We start from the raw sequence: 17,826 nt of genomic DNA on the forward strand, positions 1-17,826 counted from the left end.
GTTCCTCTTTGCCCAGTTCTCTAGTCTGTCCAGGTCTCGCTGAATGGCAGCGCAGCCTTCGGCCGCTCCTCTCACCTTAGCATCATCAGCGAATTTGCTGAGCATGCACTGTCCCCTCGTCCAGGTCATTGATGAATATGTCGAATAAGACTGGACCAAGCACTGGCTGGCACCAGGCTGGCACTCTCTGGGTGGACCCCCCCCCTTTCCGGAGGGGGGGAATATAAAAGCCTGGGTGGGATTTGAGTGCTCCCATGCTTAAATCTGAGCTGGCGGTGCCGCTTTCTGCAGCAGCTTTGTGGCATGAACAGTCCAACCCCTCAGTGCTGCCAGGCCCCCTCTTCCCTTCCCCAAAGAGTTAGAGGTGCCCAGTTTCCCCCCCCTCAGCTGTCCCATCCCCGCAGCAGACACCTGGCCCTTTGGCTTCTCACGCTGCCCCACGCACGACCCACGCAGCCATGGCTCCTTTTGCACGGGGCTGCAGGGATAACCCCGGCTCTCCTCAAAGATGAGCCCTCAGCCCGAGGCTGCACGTCCCGGCACCTCCTGGATGATGCTGTGGCCAGAAGAGGTGGCTAGGGCTGCTGCAGGAGTAGCAGGTCGTCACCCATGGCAGGACCAACTCTCCCCACCCTGTGCCACCTCCTCGTACACCCAGCAGCTCCTGAGCACCAGCTGCCCCCCTTTTCCCCACCAGGAAAGAAGAGGCCAAGCCTCTGAATGAATAAATGTCATGTTCACATGGAAGACAACATAGACAATACCAAACATCTCCTAAAACAATACAGCCTCTGCCAGCGGAAGGATGCTGAGCGCCTCCCTCGCCAGCCTAGTACAAACCAGCGTCTTCAACAGTGACACACACAAACCCCACGGGCCAAACAAAGCCACCGTCATTTTCCTGCCCAGTAGCATCTGTAAACAAAAAGAAAACATCATTTGTTGACCCCGAACATATAAAAATACTATAACAAAATGAAATACAAATATATATTAGAATCTGTAAGTATTCTGTATAAAGAGATACTTTAGCGGTTAGCTTACAGCAAGAACAGAAACACAACACAACCAAGCCCTGGCCGGGCCACGGGCAAAATGAGACACATCCCGGCTCCTCTGTGCGGCAGAGGGGGCTCCTGTGGAGAGGGTGCTTGTGGCAGAAACACATCCCCATGGTGGTGGGAATGTCCTGGATGCCGGTGGTGAGCAGGGGCGGTGATGGCACCCACAGAGCTGGCTGTACCCAGTGGAGATGCCCGGAGCCCGGCTGCAGCCGGCGGTGCAGACCTGAAGCTGATGTGCTGGAGCGGTGAGATGGAGGAACCGGGGGCTGCAGCCCTGGGATGAGTTTGTCGGCCCAAGTGGTTACGCACTGTCCAGCTGTGTGCGGTGTCCTAGGTCAGGCCCCCACCATCCTTGATCCCCGTGGGCATAGAAGCGATGCTGCAGAGGTCGGGTGTGTGTGACACCAGCACAGGCTCCCCATGCTGCACCGGTGCTGCCCCTGCTCCCACGCCAGCACAGCGCATCCAGTGTGGGCTTTGAGGGGTGCTGCCCGGGCACCAGCACCCAAGTCCAGGAGCTGGTGGGACCTGTCCTGGCAGTGGTGCTGGCTCCAGGCTTGGGCATCTTCAGCCTCTTCAGCCGGCCCCAGCACCCACAAGGCTGAAGCTCCAGCACTGGGGCAGCCTCCTGACTGGCTCGCTGCACCAGGGGGACATGGGGCACCTCTGTTCAGCTGCAGAGCTCTCCCCAGGGCTGAGCCTGGAGGAAAGGGGTTCCCATGCTACCCCGTACGGCTCCCACCTCTGAGCAGAGCCACCTGGCTGGGCTGGGGGCATTCGGGACCCCCTCTGCATTAACGACACAGTGCTGGACCACGGAGTACTGGTACCCCCCCAGACATCTGTGCCCCACTGCCCATGACCCACTCAGTGCTCCTGGGACCACCCTGGTCCTAGTCCACCCAGCGTGGCCTCAACGCCACCACGCTGGGCTGGAGCCATGCCCCATGCACCCCAGAGCCCATTCGGCAAGCACAGCCCAGGGGTGCTACTGGTGGGTCAGGCTGTGACCGTGGAGCTGGTGACATTATTTGGGGTGCTCTGGGCTCCAGCACCCCAGCCATGGCACCAGGGAGCTGCTCACTGCAGCTGCCATCAGGGCAATGGAAGGTCCTCAGCAGGGAGGCCAGGGCTGCCGGAGGAGACGACAGGGAGCCGGGCTCTGGGCTCGCCAGGCTGTGCAGCCCTCTGCCAACCCCGGCTTGCCACGGCCCGCGAGGCTCTGCCACATTAGGCCCCTCTGCTCCAGCCCCAGGTGTTGGAAAAGCCCCCGACTTGCCCGGCTGGATGCAAGGGATGGGGCTGCCAGGGAGGGGACATGCAGGGGGACACCGCACTGCCCTCCAGGGCTGCACCAAGGCGAAGGCAGAGCACCGCAGGGAGCAGAGAGGGAGCAGCTGGGCAGAGTGCCCACCCCGTATCCACACATCTGTGTAGCTGCAGTTCTTAAAAAAAATTCTCTATCTACACATTTGCTTTGTTTGTGGGGTTGTTTTTTTGTTTTTTTTCTGTTTTGTTTTTTTTTCCCCCCAACCCTCTAGATGCAACAGCTCTACCCTCTGCCGGGCTCCTCCAATGCAGCTGCAGTTCGGGAACACCCGGACAACAGCACCGTGGCTGCAGGGCAAAGCGAGGTCCTTGGCTCCGAGGGGGGCTCCCCGCCGGCTCCCCGCCTCTCCGGGGCCGGTGGCCGCTCACAGGCACTGGCTGCAGCCGCACTTGCTGGGCTTCTCCACTTCCTCCACGAAAGTCGCACCATTGCTGCACTCGAAGGCATATTTCCTGCGCCTGAGTCGCAGCTCGGTGCAGCAGCCAGCGCCGGGGCCACCACAGGACCCCCGGCATTCCACCCAAGCCACTGGCCGCGTCGTCTGGCAGATGGCGTAGCCCCGTTGCACCTGGTGGTAGTCCCGCACCGGCTCCCCACGGCACTCCGGCTCTGCAGGACAGCGATGCTCAGCCCGGCGTCCCGGTGTGGGGCTGCCCGCCCTGAGCACCCACCTCCCCAGAGCCTACCTTGGTCGCAGAGGGCTCCGGCATAGCCGCTGTGACACTCGCAGACGGGCTGGCCGCCCGGGGTGAGGCGGCAGTGGCCGTGGACGCAGGGCCGCCGGCGGCAGGGGTCGGGCGGCTCGGCAGGCTGGTTGCAGAGGGCGCCCTGGTAGCCCTCACGGCACTGGCAGCTGTAGGAGAGGGCGTCGAGGGGCAGGCACAGCCCATGCACGCACCTGCGGGCACCCAGCGCCGTCAGGCACCCACCGGCACGGCACCAGCACACATGGCCCACCAGCAGAGAGCGTGGCAGGGCTCAGCACCCGCACAGCACCGGCACAGTATTGCACAGGGAGCGACATGGCGCTGCCGTGGCACAGCACTGGTATGGCACAGCCGTCCTGGCACAGCACTGCCACAGCAGCAGTGTGGCTCTGGCACGGCACCACCGCAACGGTACAGCCCTGGCACGACTCAGTGCTAGCGGCACGGCATGGCACCGGCACTGACCCGGGGTGGCGGACAGCCAATGGGAGGGGAGAGCAGGGCAGGCAGTGAGGAGGGACAGCCAATGGAGAGGGCAGGGATGAGCGGGGTGGCCAGTGAGGGGCAGCCAATGACAAGGCAGCCAATGAGGAAGGGGCAGCTAACGAGCCGGTGGAGTGGGGCAGTTGTGGTGGGGCACCCAGCAAAGTGGGGCTGCCAAAGACCCAATGGGGTACATGGATCACTGTGGGGCAGCCAATGGGTCAGGGCAATCGCTTTGGGGCAGCCAATGGGGCAGTGCTGTTGCTTCAGGACAGCCAATGAGGCAGATGGGTCACTGCGGGGCAGCCAATGGGGGCAAGGGCATTGCTGTGGGGCAGCCAATGGGATGGGGGCACTCACTTGTGCCCCTGGCAGGGGCCGTCGCGGGGCTGGTCGCAGTGGGGCCCGTCCCAGCCAGGCTCGCAGTGGCAGACGGGACCCTGGGCGCCGGCAGGCTGGCAGATGCCATGTAGGCAGTAGAGCTTGCGGCAGGGCTCACAGCCCGGCACCACCCCTGGCGTCATCCGCGTCTTGGTGAAGTCCTGCAGCTCGTTGTTGATGTAGAGGTTGCGGATACACCCGTGGAAGCTGGTGCCGTTGAGGAGCTGCCAGAGGCGGAAGGCGGCTGAGTTGACGTCCACGGGCATCCCTGGGGAGAACAGGGCTGTCAGCATGCCTGGCTGCCCCCCGCCATCCCCCTGGCCCCTGTCCTACCTCCCACGTAGAGAGGGGCCTCGCTGTTCAGTGTGTAGTGCTTGCCCGAGTTGTCCATGGTCATGGGGCTGCCACCATCAATGGAGAGATTCACCATCTGGTCAAAAGTCACCAGCTCCACTGTGTGGAACTGTCCATCATTGATGGTCTCGGCGCTGGTGAGGAAGGTTGGGTCAACAGGGAGCCACCCCCAAAGCCTGTGCAACGGGGGTGGCGGCCCGGTGAGCGGGGAAGGGATGGCAGGTACCTGTAGATGGCTGAGCTGGGGTGGGTGCCAGGGTCGTAGCTGACCCTGACATGGCCCTGGTACAGCTCCACGGCCATGTGGTCGCTGTCGCCGTTGTACAGTAGGATGCCGTTGCCTTCAGCCGTGGAGACCTGGCAGGGGGAGAGGTGGGAACCCATCCACATCCCTGGGACGACACCCCCATGCCACCCCCCACTGACCCCACATCCCCCCAGCCCTCACCTGCAGGGTGATGTTGGCCCGGGGCCAGTCCTGCAGGTCGGTGAACTGCAGGTATGTGTCACGGTCCACGAAGTTGACGCTCAGTAGCTTCTCACACTTGGGGCCGCCGAAGCCGGGCAGGCACTGGCAGAGGGCACGGGTGCCCCGCTCCACGCATGGGGCCCCATTCTGGCACTCAGCTCGCTCGCAGAGGCCGGGCTGGCCAGCGGCACGGGGTGGCATCTCGCAGAGCTGGCCACTGCGGAGCCAAGGGTGCTGCTGGGCACGGGGCTGGGAAAGCACCTTACCCACTGCCTACCGCCCCATGGGGCTCTGACAGCACCACCCTGTTTTGGGGTCCCCAGGGAGGTTCTCTAGCCAGCGGCATCAGAGGGATGCTGAACCCTGCCCTGGGGTCCCTCCACAGAGATGCTGGCTCCCTTCAGCCTCCATCCCTGGAGACCCACACCCCCAGCCCCACTCCTTCCTCTTGCATTGGGCTGGATGGATGGACGGACGGACATGAGTCAGGACCGGTCCCTCTTGCACAGTGACATGTAACCACCCCCATGACCTCCCAGTGCCCTCCCATCTTCCTGGCTGTACCTGTAGCCCTCGTTGCAGAGGCAGGAGTAGCCATTCACCTCGTCCAGGCAGCGGGCGTTGTTCTGGCACCGGTGGTCCTGGCAGTCGTCGAAGTCCTCGCTGCAGTTGCTCCCCACATAGCCGGGCGCACATTCACACCTGGGGCAGGCAGGGGGCTCACGGCCGCCCCTTCCTTTCCCGCCTGCTCCTCCCGGCGTCCCCCTCCCCGTGCCCCCTCGCCAGCCTGCCAGCTGCAGCCTCCCAGAAGCAAACACCCATCCCGCTGGACAGACAGGAGAAAGCAGCTTGGAGATGGGGGGCTCACCTGGGCCCCTGGCTGGTGGAGATGCAGGTGGAGCCATGCTGGCATGGGCTGAGCTCAGCTGAGCAGAAATCCGGTGGCTGCTCGCAGAAATCCCCTGTGAGACAGAAAAGGGGGTGCCAGGGGGTGCCCAGCCTGCTCCCTGCACAGCTCCAGGAGCAGAGGGCATCCCTGGACCCCGCAGGGCAGGAGGAGCCCACGGGGGGGCTCAGCTCAAGGCAGGGAGCTGTCAAGCCCGCAGCTCGCACTGCCACGGGCACAGAGCTCTGCTGTGCCAGAGGCAGCTCGTGCCCCAGAGTAGACCAGAGACCACAGTGAGGGGCAGCAAGATGGCAAGGAGAGGAGCTATTAGCCTTCCCAGGTGGAAGGGAGAAATGCTGGACACATCCCCCTGCCAGGCCCATGAGGTTTGGAGATGGCTAGCCCTCATTGCGGGTACCTGTGTAGCGGGCAGGGCACAGGCAGGTGTAGTTAGTGGCGCTGGGCACGCAGGAGCCCCCGTTCTCGCAGCTGTGCTCCTTGCAGGGGTCACTGGTGCTGTGGCAGCTCGGGCCCTCAAAGCCCACCGGGCACAGGCACCTGCCATGGGACATGCGGCAGCGTCAGAGGGTGGGAAATGGAGCGTTTTGGGGTGGTTCCCTCAAAAATGCAGGCACAGGACCTTGGTGCAGAGCATGCATGCCAAGAGGCTCCGGGAAGCAGGGTCCGGTGCCCCCTTGCTAAACACCGGGCGCAGGGGAGGGTGGCATCCACCATGAGGATGCTAAGTTGCCATGACAACGGGCTGAGAGGCCACTCAGCGCGGGGGGGCCAGGCGGCTGTGCATCCCACCTCCTCGCCCCCGGCCTGCCTCTATTTTCAGCCGCTAATTGCACCCCAGTTCCCAGAACAGCTGAAGCATTCGGGGTAGCGAGGGTTGCGCAGGGGCACAGCAGCCCCGCAGGGAGCGACAGTGACCCCAGGGCCGCATCCTGCCCCATCCCGCACAGCCAGCCCTGCTGCAGCAGCCGGATCCCAGCCCCAAATCCCACTGCCCTCTGCCTCCCCACACCTCCCATGGCAGTGGGACCCCCTCTCCCCCTGACACCCTCAGCCCAGAAGCCTGCAGTGCTGGGGGGCATGGGGAAGTGGAGCCAGCGCTCAGCCTTGCTGGCAGTGTGCTGGCAGGAGGCGCGGGCAGGGCTGCAGAGAGCAGGCAGCATGGGCTGGAGCTGCCAGGTGAATGCAATATGCCAGCTACATGCCCAAGGGAGCACGCAGGAGGGGAAGGAAGCATCCAACTTTATCTCTGTGGGATGCTGGCGCTTCACACCACTGCCCAAACATCCATCTTCTGTGGGCTCCCATCCGGCACTCACCTGAAGCCAGCTCCTTCCCCCTCCTGGGGCTGGCAGGTCCCCCCGTTGGCACAGGGGTTGGAGGAGCAGGTGCTGAGCGCCACCTCGCAGTCCCTGCCCTGGGAAAGGAGGGAGAGGTGGGAGCGAGGAGGGTGCCACAGCATCGGCTTCCCCTGCCCCGTCCTGCTTGGCAGGGCACTGCGGTGTGCGGGGAGGGGGGACGGCCCTGCAGGCAGCGAGCCCCGGGGGCGCAGCAGAGGCCTTGTGCTTCCCCCTTCCCCTCTGCAGGGCTGGGTCCCCCCAGGCTGGGGACCCCCCTGGGACCAGGGTACCTTGTAGCCGCTGGAACAGGTGCAGCGGTAGAAGCCGAGGGGGTCATTGTGGCAAGTGCCCTGGTTCTGGCAGGGGCTGGAAAGGCAGGGGTTGCACTTGGCCTGGACACTCAGGGCAGGTGGACCTGCGGGACAGGAGGCATGGAGATGATCATGAGTGGGAGGAGTGATGGGGAAGTGTCCGTTTGTGGGCACTGACATTGGTGGGGGAAGAGCCCCAGTCATGGCTGGGAGCAGAGCCTGCCCTGCTGAGGGGTTGTACACCATGCAACGAACAGCCACGAATTTGCTCAGTCACCGGGGACATGCCACCAGCCAGGTAAGGGGACAGAAGCATCCCAGTCACCCTCCTCCACAAGGCAGCTCAACAGATGAAATGCTGGAGTCTCCCAGACTCACAGAGCATCGCCCAGCTGGGCGTGGGGCAGGAGGCAGCCCAGCTCCCCACGGTGCCTCCTACTCTGCCTGAGGGCATGGATGGACAGACAGCGTGGTCACTTCTCACCTTGGCACTCAAATTTCTTGGCAGGGGTGGTGAGCAGAAGCTTGCCTTCCATGTCGGGGGGCCCAGCACAGCGGGCGATGCCTGGCTCCTTGTACCCAGTCTTGACCCAGCTGGAGAGCCAGCGCAGGTTGCAGCTGCAGTACAGGGGGTTGGCCCCGATGGCTCTGCAGGGGGAGGAAAGGCAAAACTGTACCCCCTGCCCCAGGCAGGGAACTGTGCTCAGAGACCTTGGGTACGGGACAGGACTTGGTCACTTGGCTGGGCTGCCTCCATCTCCAGACCAACCAGATACTGCCCACAGTGGGAGGACCAGGGCACATGCTCAGCCCCTCTACCGGTGCCCAGTGGATGACCCTCCTGCCAGCCCCACAGCCCATGCAGTGCCCCGTGGCTCCGTGTTGGGGCTCTCCTCTGGCTGCCTGCACAGAAATCCCCAGGGGTCCCTCTCCAGCACTTAAGCAAAGCACCTTGGGGCTGTGCAGAAACAACAGGACCATCGCACGGGAGCTGCGGGGCCAGCCTGGGGTCTGCTGTGCAAGCCTGCAGGGCAGGGACACAGAAGTGGGCTGCTGGGGACAAACAGCAGGTGACAGCCGGAGCCCATGGGCACAGTACTGGGGAAGAGCAGGAATTGCTCTGAGAGAGTAGGAGGAGGAGGGAGGGTTGCTCTGCTCCATAGCAGGGCAGGGATGACATGGGAGACTGAGGGGTTTGATGCATCTTTGCATCCTCCTTCACTGCAAAGGTCAGCGGTGATGGAGGGCTGGTGCGATCGACACCTGTGACGAAGGAAGAAGACGGCAGCCCAGAAGGCAGGCGGCAGGGACGGCAGATCTGCTGGGGCTGACAAGCCGGTCCTACTGCACCGACAGCGCCGGCTGGTGACACAGCTCAGCCCTGCGGGAACTGGCAATGCCAGCTGGGAGTGGCAAAGGCAGCACCGTGCTTCAGCAAGGGAAATCGGTGAAGAGCCAAGCAAGACCAGACCAAACAGTTTAACTGCTGCTCCCAAAAAATGCAGGGAGGCCAGGTCAGGAATCAAGATGCTCTCCGCAGGCTGGAGGAACAGCCTCAGACCCCCGGGATGCCAGGAGCAGGACCAGACACTGGCAGGCGGGTGGGAACAGCTTAGCAGGGACAGGGAAGGGACCAAAAAGTCACTGTGAGCAAAGCTGAACCCCCACCCCAGGCAGTAGATATGGGGCTGCACTCCTGGGTCTCCCTCAAAGAGGGGCTGAAACACTGGCACCGGCAGGAGGATGCTTAATGACACGTTTGGGGGTGCTGCTGCAGGGAAGCACCCTGGCAGGAGGCTAACAACAGACTGGCATGGGTCAGAGCAGCCCCTGCCAACCCACGGCCATGCCAGCACCTTGCATGGCTTGACCTGCATGTTAGGGGACCTGGGAGACCTGGTGGGGTGGGGGGGACTTCATGCCACCTCTAGCCAGGACCACAGAGTCATCCACGCCTGGACCTGTGAGCTGAGCAAGGGGAGGGCAGGCATGGCACTGCCCGACAAATGTTGCCCAAATACCAGCCCAGAGAAGAAGATAAGAGGCAGCTCAGCCCCTAGAGAATCTGGGCTCAGCCCCATGGTTTTTAGAGGTCTCCGGAGCCTGCGTCCAGCCCTGGGCCCTGTGGAGTGGGACATACTCACAGGTGGGACAGGGAGGTGACGTCTGCAAAGATGCCCTCGGGGAGGCTGGAGATGTCATTGCCATGGAGAGACCTACAGAGAACAGAGGGTCCTGTGATCCCCACGGCTCCAGGGTGCGCAGCAAGGGCCACAGCCAGCTGGGCTGCCCCCACCCCACGGGTCCAGGTGGGGGTGGCAGAGCTGGACCCCACCGCACTGTCACTGTTGCAAATGCACCATCAGCTCTGAGAGGCTGATGCATCTCCCCTTGCTCCTCCTGCAGCCTGTACCCTGCCTGCTTGCACCCAGCTCCAAGCTGGCACAGGGGACACAGGCAGCAGCAGAGAAGGGGCCAAGCAGGACTGGGGGCAGGTACTTACAGCAGCCGGAGGGAGCGGAGGCCCTCGAAGGCCAGCGGCGGGATGCACTGCAGGGAGTTGTAGCTGAGGATCCTGTGGAAGGGAAGGAGGAGGCAACGCAGCACCAGGGGCACCACCATGTGTGCTGCTAGAAGCCCACCCTGGGCTGCATGATCCCCCAGCCACTCCATACAAGAGCTCCACCTCAAACCACAGCTTCATCTAGGTGGAGAGGGGAGACCCCGGTGTCCCCAGCACCCCCCATCTTTGGGGTCCCCTAGGAATAGCCCCCTGCAGCTCAGCTGGGCTGCAGCCTGGCATGGCATGCGGCAGGGACTGCACTTACAGGGTGGTGAGCTGGCTCATGTTGGTGAAGGAGGAGTTGCTCAGGGAGCTGATCTTGTTGTTGCTCAGATCACTGGAAAACAGAAACCCCAGGGGCTGGAGCCAGCTGGGCCCCGTCCCCCATCACTGCTCCCCCACACTGCTCATCTGCAATGGGGTGCGAACAGCAGCATAGCACGGCCTCCAGGTGAGCAGCAGGGCTGTCACACAGGGTGCTGGCAGCAATGCCACTGTCACCCTCTGCCTCTGAGCATCACTGCCAGCCAGCTGTGTCCCGGTGCGGAGGGGGGACACAGAGGGCTGTCAGGGGTCCCTGCACACTGCCAGGCCCTTCCTCAGGATCATCCACCACGGGGACAGCCCCTGTCCTCACCCACAGGTCCCAGCGGTGGAGACTGGCTGCCTGGGCTCCTGCTCCCGGCTACTTACACAAGCTGCAGGTACTTGAAGGTGGAGAGCTGCCCTGGGACCTGAGTGAACTGGTTTCCATCCAGGTAGCTGCAAGGAAGAGCAAAAGCACCTCGGAGTGGCAGAGAAGCGGGAGGTCCCTCCCCCTGCCCTCCTGTTCCTCCTGTACAGACATCCCCACGGACTTTGGGCTGCAAGGAGCATCTCCAGCATCACCTCCCTCCTGGCACTCAGGGCCTGCGGGGCTACTGGGGGACCCCTCAGCTGGTGGGGGAGCCAGCGTACAAGCACATTAGCGTGCCCGGGGGTTCTGCGTGTGGGTCCCCAGGAGCAATCTCCCAGCAGCCTGCGCATGCGAGTGCAGCCAGCCATGTGCTGCGTTTACACATCCAATGTGAGCGTGGGCGGACGTAACCGTTCCCAAGGCATGTGTGAGAGAGTGCGGAGGATGTGGGGAGAGGAGGGGTGTGCGAGACAGCGCAGGGGTGTGAGGGGGTGGTATACATATGCATGTACACAACCAGTGTCTACGCACCCTGCACACAGGACTTGCTGCTGTCCCCCATCCCAGATGGGTGCAGAGCCCCTTTCGCAGTGACACACACATCCAGACCCACCACAGCTCCTTGGGCATCTCCCTGACACCCGTGCTGATGGGTGGCTGACCCCAGGCAAAGCACATCCCATTGCCCATGTGCTCGGAGCTGGGGCTGCCAAGAGCATCCCTGCAGCCACAATGAAAGGTGACAGCAGAGAGGGGCCGGGGAGCTGGCAGAGGCAGGGTGGCTCCATCCCTGTCGCTCACGGTAGGCTACCAGGGACCGCAGAGCCCTGGACTGCATGGCTGCCTGGGGACCGCAGCTGCACGGGGTGGCTGTCCCGCGCTGCCCCCTCCCAAGGGCCAAAGAGCAGGGACCCGGCTGCTGTGACAACACCCCTTGCACATCACCCTGGATAGCCCTGAGTCAGCACCGAGACTCTTGCTGAGCCCCTTGCTGGGGTCAGGGCTGGACAGAGTGCCTTGGCTGGGTGGGGGGTCCTAATCCCCCTACCCATCCAGGATAGGGGTGTGGGTGGGTGCATCTCTGCCCCAACATCTGCAACCCCACAGCAGAGACCCCCACACACAGAGCCGCAAAGTCGCTGGCAGTCGGGGGAAAGCCTGGGCACCCGCCCGCCACTCACAGCTCTGTGACATTCTTGGGGATCCCCTTGGGCAGGGCCTTGAGGTGCTTGTTGCTGCAGCGGACAACGGTGTCGAGGCAGGTACACTCCTGTGGGCACTGGGGCCGGGGGATGCAGCTGGTCTCCTCCTGACCTGAACCAGGCACAGAGAGCCACACGTCACCAGAGCCCACCCTGAAGAAGGGGTTCAGCCCTGCAAATCCTCCTGAAATACCCGCCCTTCACCCGTCCCCCAGACACAGGCTAGAGGGAGAGGTGCCTGCGCCGAGCAGCCGGCATTGCTTCCCCTTCCCCGCCGCAGCGCTGGGCTCCTGCGGGAGAGGCGTCCCCGGGACAACCGTATGTTATCTCACACCGTTAGGAAAGGCGCAGGATGCAACCCTTCAGTCTTTGACATGGTGGAGGAGGGAAAGCAGAAGAAATGATGATTTGTTTGTAAATATTTTCCAGAGGGCTCAAAAGCTGTTCTAAATTAAAAAAAAAATTTAAAAAAGGCTTTTCTCTCAACATGCGCACTCCCCGCCTGCTCCGTCTGTCCAGCTCTGGCATGTGTGAGGGGCTGGGAAGGGAAGGATGGAAGGAGCAGGATGAATCCTGGTGGGGTTTGCCTACACATCTGCTCCTGCCAGCACCCAGGGCACAGCATGTGCCAACAGGGACCTGCCTACCCACAAGGGCCATGGGGTGCAGTGGGTGCTAACTCCTCTTCCGGCTTCAGAGCAGCTCGTGGGTATTTGAGTGCAGCCCTAAGGGCTGGGTACCAGGGAGGGAAACTCATGCATCATTAGGGGAGCACGTTAACGGGCTGAGGGACCCCCTGAGCTACCGGCTTGCCGCGGGGCACTGCCGAACATCCTGGGAGCAGGGGTGGTGCTGGGAAAGGGAGCGTGGTGTCAGCCCAGGAGAGGCAGCCCGGTTCCCCCTCACACCCAGCTCCATGGGGCCCGTGAGTTACCTTCCTCACACCTGAAGTCGGGGAAAGCCACGTCCTGGAGTGGAATCTGCCGGAGGAAGTCGGGGTTTTGGCACCGCGGGTTCCCCGTCACGATCTTCCTCTTGCGCAGCCAGTCCCCCAGCCAGGCCAGCTGGCAGTTGCAGTTGAAGGGGTTGGCAAGCAGGTTCCTGCACACAGGAGCGAGCACGAGGGCATCACCTGAGAGGCCACCAGGCAAGGGGACCCTCTGCAGCCCCTTGCTGCGATGGGGACAGCTTGGCAGCATCCCCCCTGGGGCCCAAGACGTACAGCGTGGAGAGGGACTGCAGCGTGTCAAAGGCACCCGGTGCGATGGTGCTGATCTGGTTGTCGTAGAGGGAGAGCAGGCGGACGTTGCGCAGCCCCGTGAAGCTGTCGTTGTGGATGCAGCTGATGCGGTTGTTCCTCAGCATCCTGTGGAGGGAAGGGGACGAGAGCACCTAACGACCCGGGCAGGTACCATGGGGAAAACCCACCTTGGCAGTGCCCAGGCTCTGCCCACTTCGCTGCCGGGCAGCAGGACGAGCCTGAACCAGACCCTGAGCGGCAAAAACCAACCCCTGCCCCGGCCAGTGGACGGGTAAGGTGCTCCTGAGCCAGGCCTGCAGCGATGCCAACAGCACCAGCCCGGCAGCACGGGCAGGGCAGGGGAGCAAGGAGCAGGGGCATCCCCGTCCCTGTGCCCATGGTGGAGGGGGGACTCACAGGGTCCTCAGCCCGTCTAGGCCCCTGAACATGCCGCTCCGCACCGACTCCAGCTGGTTGACAGTGAGGTGCAACTCGCTGACGGAGGATGCCCCCTCGAATGCCCCGTCCTCGATCTCAGACACCTTGTTGTTGCTGAGGTTGCTGAGGAGAAGGGAAAGCAGGCTGGGATGGGGGGCTCTGCCATGGTCTCATCCTGAATGCTGCCTCTCCCAGGTCCCAGCAAGCATCCCGTGATGCCCTCAGGGGACCCTTGGGTTGGGACATGCCCCCCATTTCATGCCCCAGGCTGCCCTGGCATCAGGACCCCCACACGTGCCTTCCCAGCCCCTGGGCACTCCCGATGGGGCTGTGCCTTCCCTATACTCACATCTTTTTCAGATGCGGGAGTTTCTTGAAGATGCCAGTGGCCTCCAGGACGGAGATTTCATTGTTGTTCAGGCGCCTGAGGTGGGTGGCAGGGAAAAGAGCTCAGGAGATGGCTGCGAAGGGCCTGGCACAGACCAAACCCTGAGCCAAACCCCAGTGCTGGCGATGCTCCGGCTGCAGGAGGGAAAGTGGGGTGGGAGGGAAGAGGTTCTTACAGCTCAGCCGTGGACTGCGGGATGCGCTCTGGGATCTTGGTGAGCTTCAGGTTGGAGCACTCGACCACACCAGATTCGCAGCGGCACTTGGGGGGGCAGATGACGTCGCTGTTGCACTCGCTGTTCAGCTGGTAATCCTCTGTCCCTGCACACCAGCGAGGGCAGCGTGGGCTCCCACAGGCAGCAGCATGGGGGCTGCACCTGTACCCCCCCCCCCCGATCCTCCCACATCCCCAGCCTGGCTCCATCTCTTCCCCAGCTCTCCTCATCCTAGCCGCCGCACACATATTACTCCTCTCCAAGCCCAAAGCAGCTTCTCTGCAGGGATATTTGTCCTGGGTACCCAGGCCACTGCACTGCCCACCACCCTCTCCCCCTCCCGCAACCAGAGCTGGACCCCAGGGACGTGTCTGTGCCCATCTGGATAGCAGCACGATGAGAGATGCTGGCACATCTGGGTACCCAGCACTTTTGTTACCGCAGCATCCGGGAACTCAGCAACCAGAAATGATGGGAAATGCAGCGTGGTTCTGCCAGGCTGGACCACAGGGCTCTGGCACAACCACCCCTGGCCCAAAGGACACCATGCACACACGCGTGTGGTTCCTCCTCTTACCTGGGATGAAATACTGCTCTTTGGCTGTGGAGAGAAAAGCAGATCAGCACCCCTGAGCACACAGACACCAGGCTGGGGCAGGGCTGAGGACAGCCATGCCGCAGGGCACCCATGATGGGGACAGGGACAACTCTCACCCGAGCAGCGAAACTTCTTGCTCTTGATCTGACCGATGCGTTTGTTGGCCAGGCGCCGGGGGCTGGCACAGCGGGCGCCGCTGGTCTCGATGGGGTTGGCACGGAGGAAGTCTGCCAGCCACTTCAGGTTGCAGTCGCAGACAAAGGGGTTCTGGGCCAGGTGCCTGCACCAGGGACAGCGGGTGACACAGTGCCGGGGGCAGCAGGTGACTGCCAGCTCCAGCCCCGGCTACCTGCCACGATGCTTCCCCTCCCAGGCACCCGCCCGCCCAGGCATCAGAGCTGGTGCAGACACTCACAGGGTCTGGATGGCCCGCAGAGAGGTGAAGGTGCCCTTGGCCAGGCTCTGGATCTTGTTGTCGTAGAGCGAGAGCAAAGAGAGGTTCTGCAGGTCCTGGAAGGTGTCTGCCCGCACACAGTTGATCTTGTTGGCATTGAGGAGCCTGGCAGGGAGGGAGGCAGGTGAGATCAGGGACCCCCTTCACTGCACCACGGGTGTTGGGTACCTCAGCCCCACTTCCTGGTGTCCCTGCAGAGCATCCCACCCAGCCACCAGCGCCTTACAGCAGCTGCAGGGCAAACAGTCCGCCGAAGACGCCCTTGGGGAGGTCCGTGATCTTGTTGCCGTACAGCACCCTGGGAGAGGAAGGCTGGCGTGAGAACGATGGGGGGACCGGTGTGGGGCGCGGTTCAGCGGGCACAGCGTCCGCCCCACCTCACCCCACACACCCTGGTGCAGGCACTTACAGGGAGTTCAGAGAGCGCAGTCCCTGGAAGGCATCGGGGGCGATCTCTGAGATCTGGTTGTTGCTCAGGTCTCTGAAACCCAAAGGGAGAAGGTGGCCTGGACCCCTCTTCTCTTGACCCATGCCCCCATCCTTCTGCTGGGTCCAGGGGACCACCCCCAGCACCCTACATACAGAGCTGGGGGTATCCGGGACCCCATCCCAGTGCTGCCATGTGGGGCACCCATGTCATGGCAAGTGCCCCATGTGTGTCGGAGTGGGGGGCTGCAGGTTCACTGCAGTGGACAGCAGGGTGAAGGGTGCTGCGGTTCGGGTGGGCTGGCGGGGGCTGCACACTTACATCCTCCGCAGCTTCTTGTAGGGGGAGAAGGTGCCTGGGGGGATGGACTTGATGCCATTGAGCTCCAGGCGTCTGCAAAGAGAAAAGGCAGAGATGAGGGCTGTAGGGCTGGCTGAGCCCCAGCACCCCATCGACAGGGCTGGGGGACTCCAAGATCCCCAGGCTTGCAGTAAGTTACCCCAACGGAGTGGCACCGTCACCCCACCAACAGCTTGTAGCCTGCGGTCAGGGCTTTATCCATTAGGGAGGGCTGCCATGGGTGGGAGAACCATGCTGGCTCCACACCCCCCCCCCCCCAGCACCCTGGGTCTGGGGGTGCCTGCTGCCTCCCATGTGCTCTGTGTGCCATCCCAGCAGGGGCTTTGCTCTGTAATTGGATTCCCCTAAGGAGATTATTTCTCTATTTACATTTTTAATGCAGCTAAATCCAGGGCTAAATCTGGGCAGCATGGGAGAAGGGCAAGGCATGCCGCCTTGCGGGGTGGCTGAGCTGTAGGGCTTGACCCCGCGTCCCCACTGCCTCAAGTCACCCAGAGCCCGGCAGTGACGAGGCAGGACGGTACTCACATCTCTGTCATGGTCTCGGGCAGGTTGGCGGGGATGGCTGTCAGCCCCTTGCCCCGACAGTCCACGATGCCGTTGCTGCAAGTGCACATGGCTGGGCAGGAGCCAGAGGACAAGCTGCAGAGCTGGGCACGTGCCAGGTCCGTTTGTCCTGCCGGGGAAGCAGCCAGAATGGGAGTCACGAAGAGCTGGGCCAGGCAGGTGGATGGCAGCACCCCAAGGAAGGGACCCTGGTGACAGCTTGGGGTGCTGGGACAGCTTCTGGCACCCCTGAGTGGGTGCACAAGGTCCTGCCTGGTGCGCCCCAACCCTGTGCAAAAGGCACGCAGCTCCAAGGGCACAGACGGATGCACCCTTTATCACACTGATAAAGAGGTGCTGTCCCCATGTTGTCCCCACACCAGGGACAGTGCTGACCTGAGCCGAGCCCACGGGGTGCATCCAGGCTCTGAGCTGGGGCACGTGGCAGGGAGTGGAGGTGGGCTGCATCGATGAGACAGGCGTTGTCTCCCCCACCCGAGTCCCTGCCCTGGCACCTGCCGCCTTCCATCCCCCTCACCGGAGCAGCTGAATTCGTTCTTCTGGATCTCGGCCACGTTGAGGCCACGGAGCTGGGCCGGAGCGGCACACTGGGTGAAGAGCCCGATGGTGGGGCGCTGGCGCAGCCACTGTGAGAGCCAGGCCAGGTGGCAGTCGCAGAAGAGGTGGTTGGAGTGCAGGCGGCTGCGGGCAGACGAGGCAGTCAGTGGCCGCGGGACGGGTCCTGCCCATCAGCCCCTGCCCTCCGGCTGCCCCAGCCTGGCTCATCCCAAAGGCTGGCGGCACACAGAAGGGGACACGGAGGAGGCCGAGAGCACCTGTGCCACTTGCCAAGGTCACCTCGCTTGGCAGTACTTGGGGATGCTCTGTAGGGGTGTCCCCTCCATGCTCTCCCCATGGAGCTGTTGTGGCACTGCTGAGCTGCCAGCACCGGCAGAGCCGGGGACATCCCACTCCAGCCCAGGGTGTCCCTCCCACCCCCATGGCCCCGGCACTCACAATGTCCGCAGCTTGGGCATGTGGTTGAAGCTGGACACGGGGATTGAAGTGATGTTGTTGTTATTCAGGGTCCTGCAGGAAGGCAGAGGGGAGCAGGTCAGGGCGGCCAGGCCATAAGTGGGAGCGTGAGATGGTCCAGGTGGCACCAAACCCCTGGGAGCACAGGGTGGATGGACAGAGAGGCGAGGGATGGGGACAGCCTAAACCCCTGGCAGGGTTTCTTCCCTCCACAGCCAGCTGCAGGCAGGTGGACCCCCTGGGGCAGGATCAGGCCCTGGAGCACAGCTCCACAGCAGAGGTACCAGACCCCTGCTCAGCCCCTCCTTGGGGCCAGGGAGAGACGGCACAACAGGAATGTTC

General features: G+C 63.1%; 1 protein-coding gene across 1 annotated transcript in view; it reads right to left on the reverse strand.

The window, feature by feature from the left end:
* Positions 1-715: 715 nt before the first annotated feature.
* The window catches only part of SLIT1 (slit guidance ligand 1), a 61,434-nt gene continuing 44,323 nt past the window's right edge, over positions 716-17,826 (reverse strand). Inside the window, exons 7-37 of the mRNA XM_075758132.1 lie at positions 17,467-17,538; positions 16,988-17,151; positions 16,432-16,579; positions 15,865-15,936; positions 15,526-15,597; positions 15,343-15,414; positions 15,078-15,221; positions 14,779-14,942; positions 14,642-14,665; positions 14,026-14,170; positions 13,812-13,886; positions 13,442-13,585; positions 13,007-13,150; positions 12,719-12,885; positions 11,764-11,896; positions 10,600-10,668; positions 10,172-10,243; positions 9,847-9,918; positions 9,488-9,559; positions 7,828-7,991; positions 7,323-7,447; positions 7,012-7,109; positions 6,093-6,232; positions 5,657-5,750; positions 5,353-5,490; positions 4,768-5,005; positions 4,546-4,676; positions 4,299-4,453; positions 3,945-4,233; positions 3,081-3,292; positions 716-3,003 (exon numbers count right to left, since the gene is read on the reverse strand). Of these exons, the coding sequence (XP_075614247.1) occupies positions 2,759-3,003; positions 3,081-3,292; positions 3,945-4,233; positions 4,299-4,453; positions 4,546-4,676; positions 4,768-5,005; positions 5,353-5,490; positions 5,657-5,750; positions 6,093-6,232; positions 7,012-7,109; positions 7,323-7,447; positions 7,828-7,991; positions 9,488-9,559; positions 9,847-9,918; positions 10,172-10,243; positions 10,600-10,668; positions 11,764-11,896; positions 12,719-12,885; positions 13,007-13,150; positions 13,442-13,585; positions 13,812-13,886; positions 14,026-14,170; positions 14,642-14,665; positions 14,779-14,942; positions 15,078-15,221; positions 15,343-15,414; positions 15,526-15,597; positions 15,865-15,936; positions 16,432-16,579; positions 16,988-17,151; positions 17,467-17,538 (4,054 nt within the window). The 3' untranslated portion in view covers positions 716-2,758. The remainder of the gene's footprint in view (positions 3,004-3,080; positions 3,293-3,944; positions 4,234-4,298; positions 4,454-4,545; positions 4,677-4,767; positions 5,006-5,352; positions 5,491-5,656; positions 5,751-6,092; positions 6,233-7,011; positions 7,110-7,322; positions 7,448-7,827; positions 7,992-9,487; positions 9,560-9,846; positions 9,919-10,171; positions 10,244-10,599; positions 10,669-11,763; positions 11,897-12,718; positions 12,886-13,006; positions 13,151-13,441; positions 13,586-13,811; positions 13,887-14,025; positions 14,171-14,641; positions 14,666-14,778; positions 14,943-15,077; positions 15,222-15,342; positions 15,415-15,525; positions 15,598-15,864; positions 15,937-16,431; positions 16,580-16,987; positions 17,152-17,466; positions 17,539-17,826) is intronic.

The sequence above is a fragment of the Balearica regulorum genome, chromosome 7 (assembly GCF_011004875.1).
Source record: "Balearica regulorum gibbericeps isolate bBalReg1 chromosome 7, bBalReg1.pri, whole genome shotgun sequence".
Lineage (NCBI taxonomy): Eukaryota > Metazoa > Chordata > Aves > Gruiformes > Gruidae > Balearica > Balearica regulorum.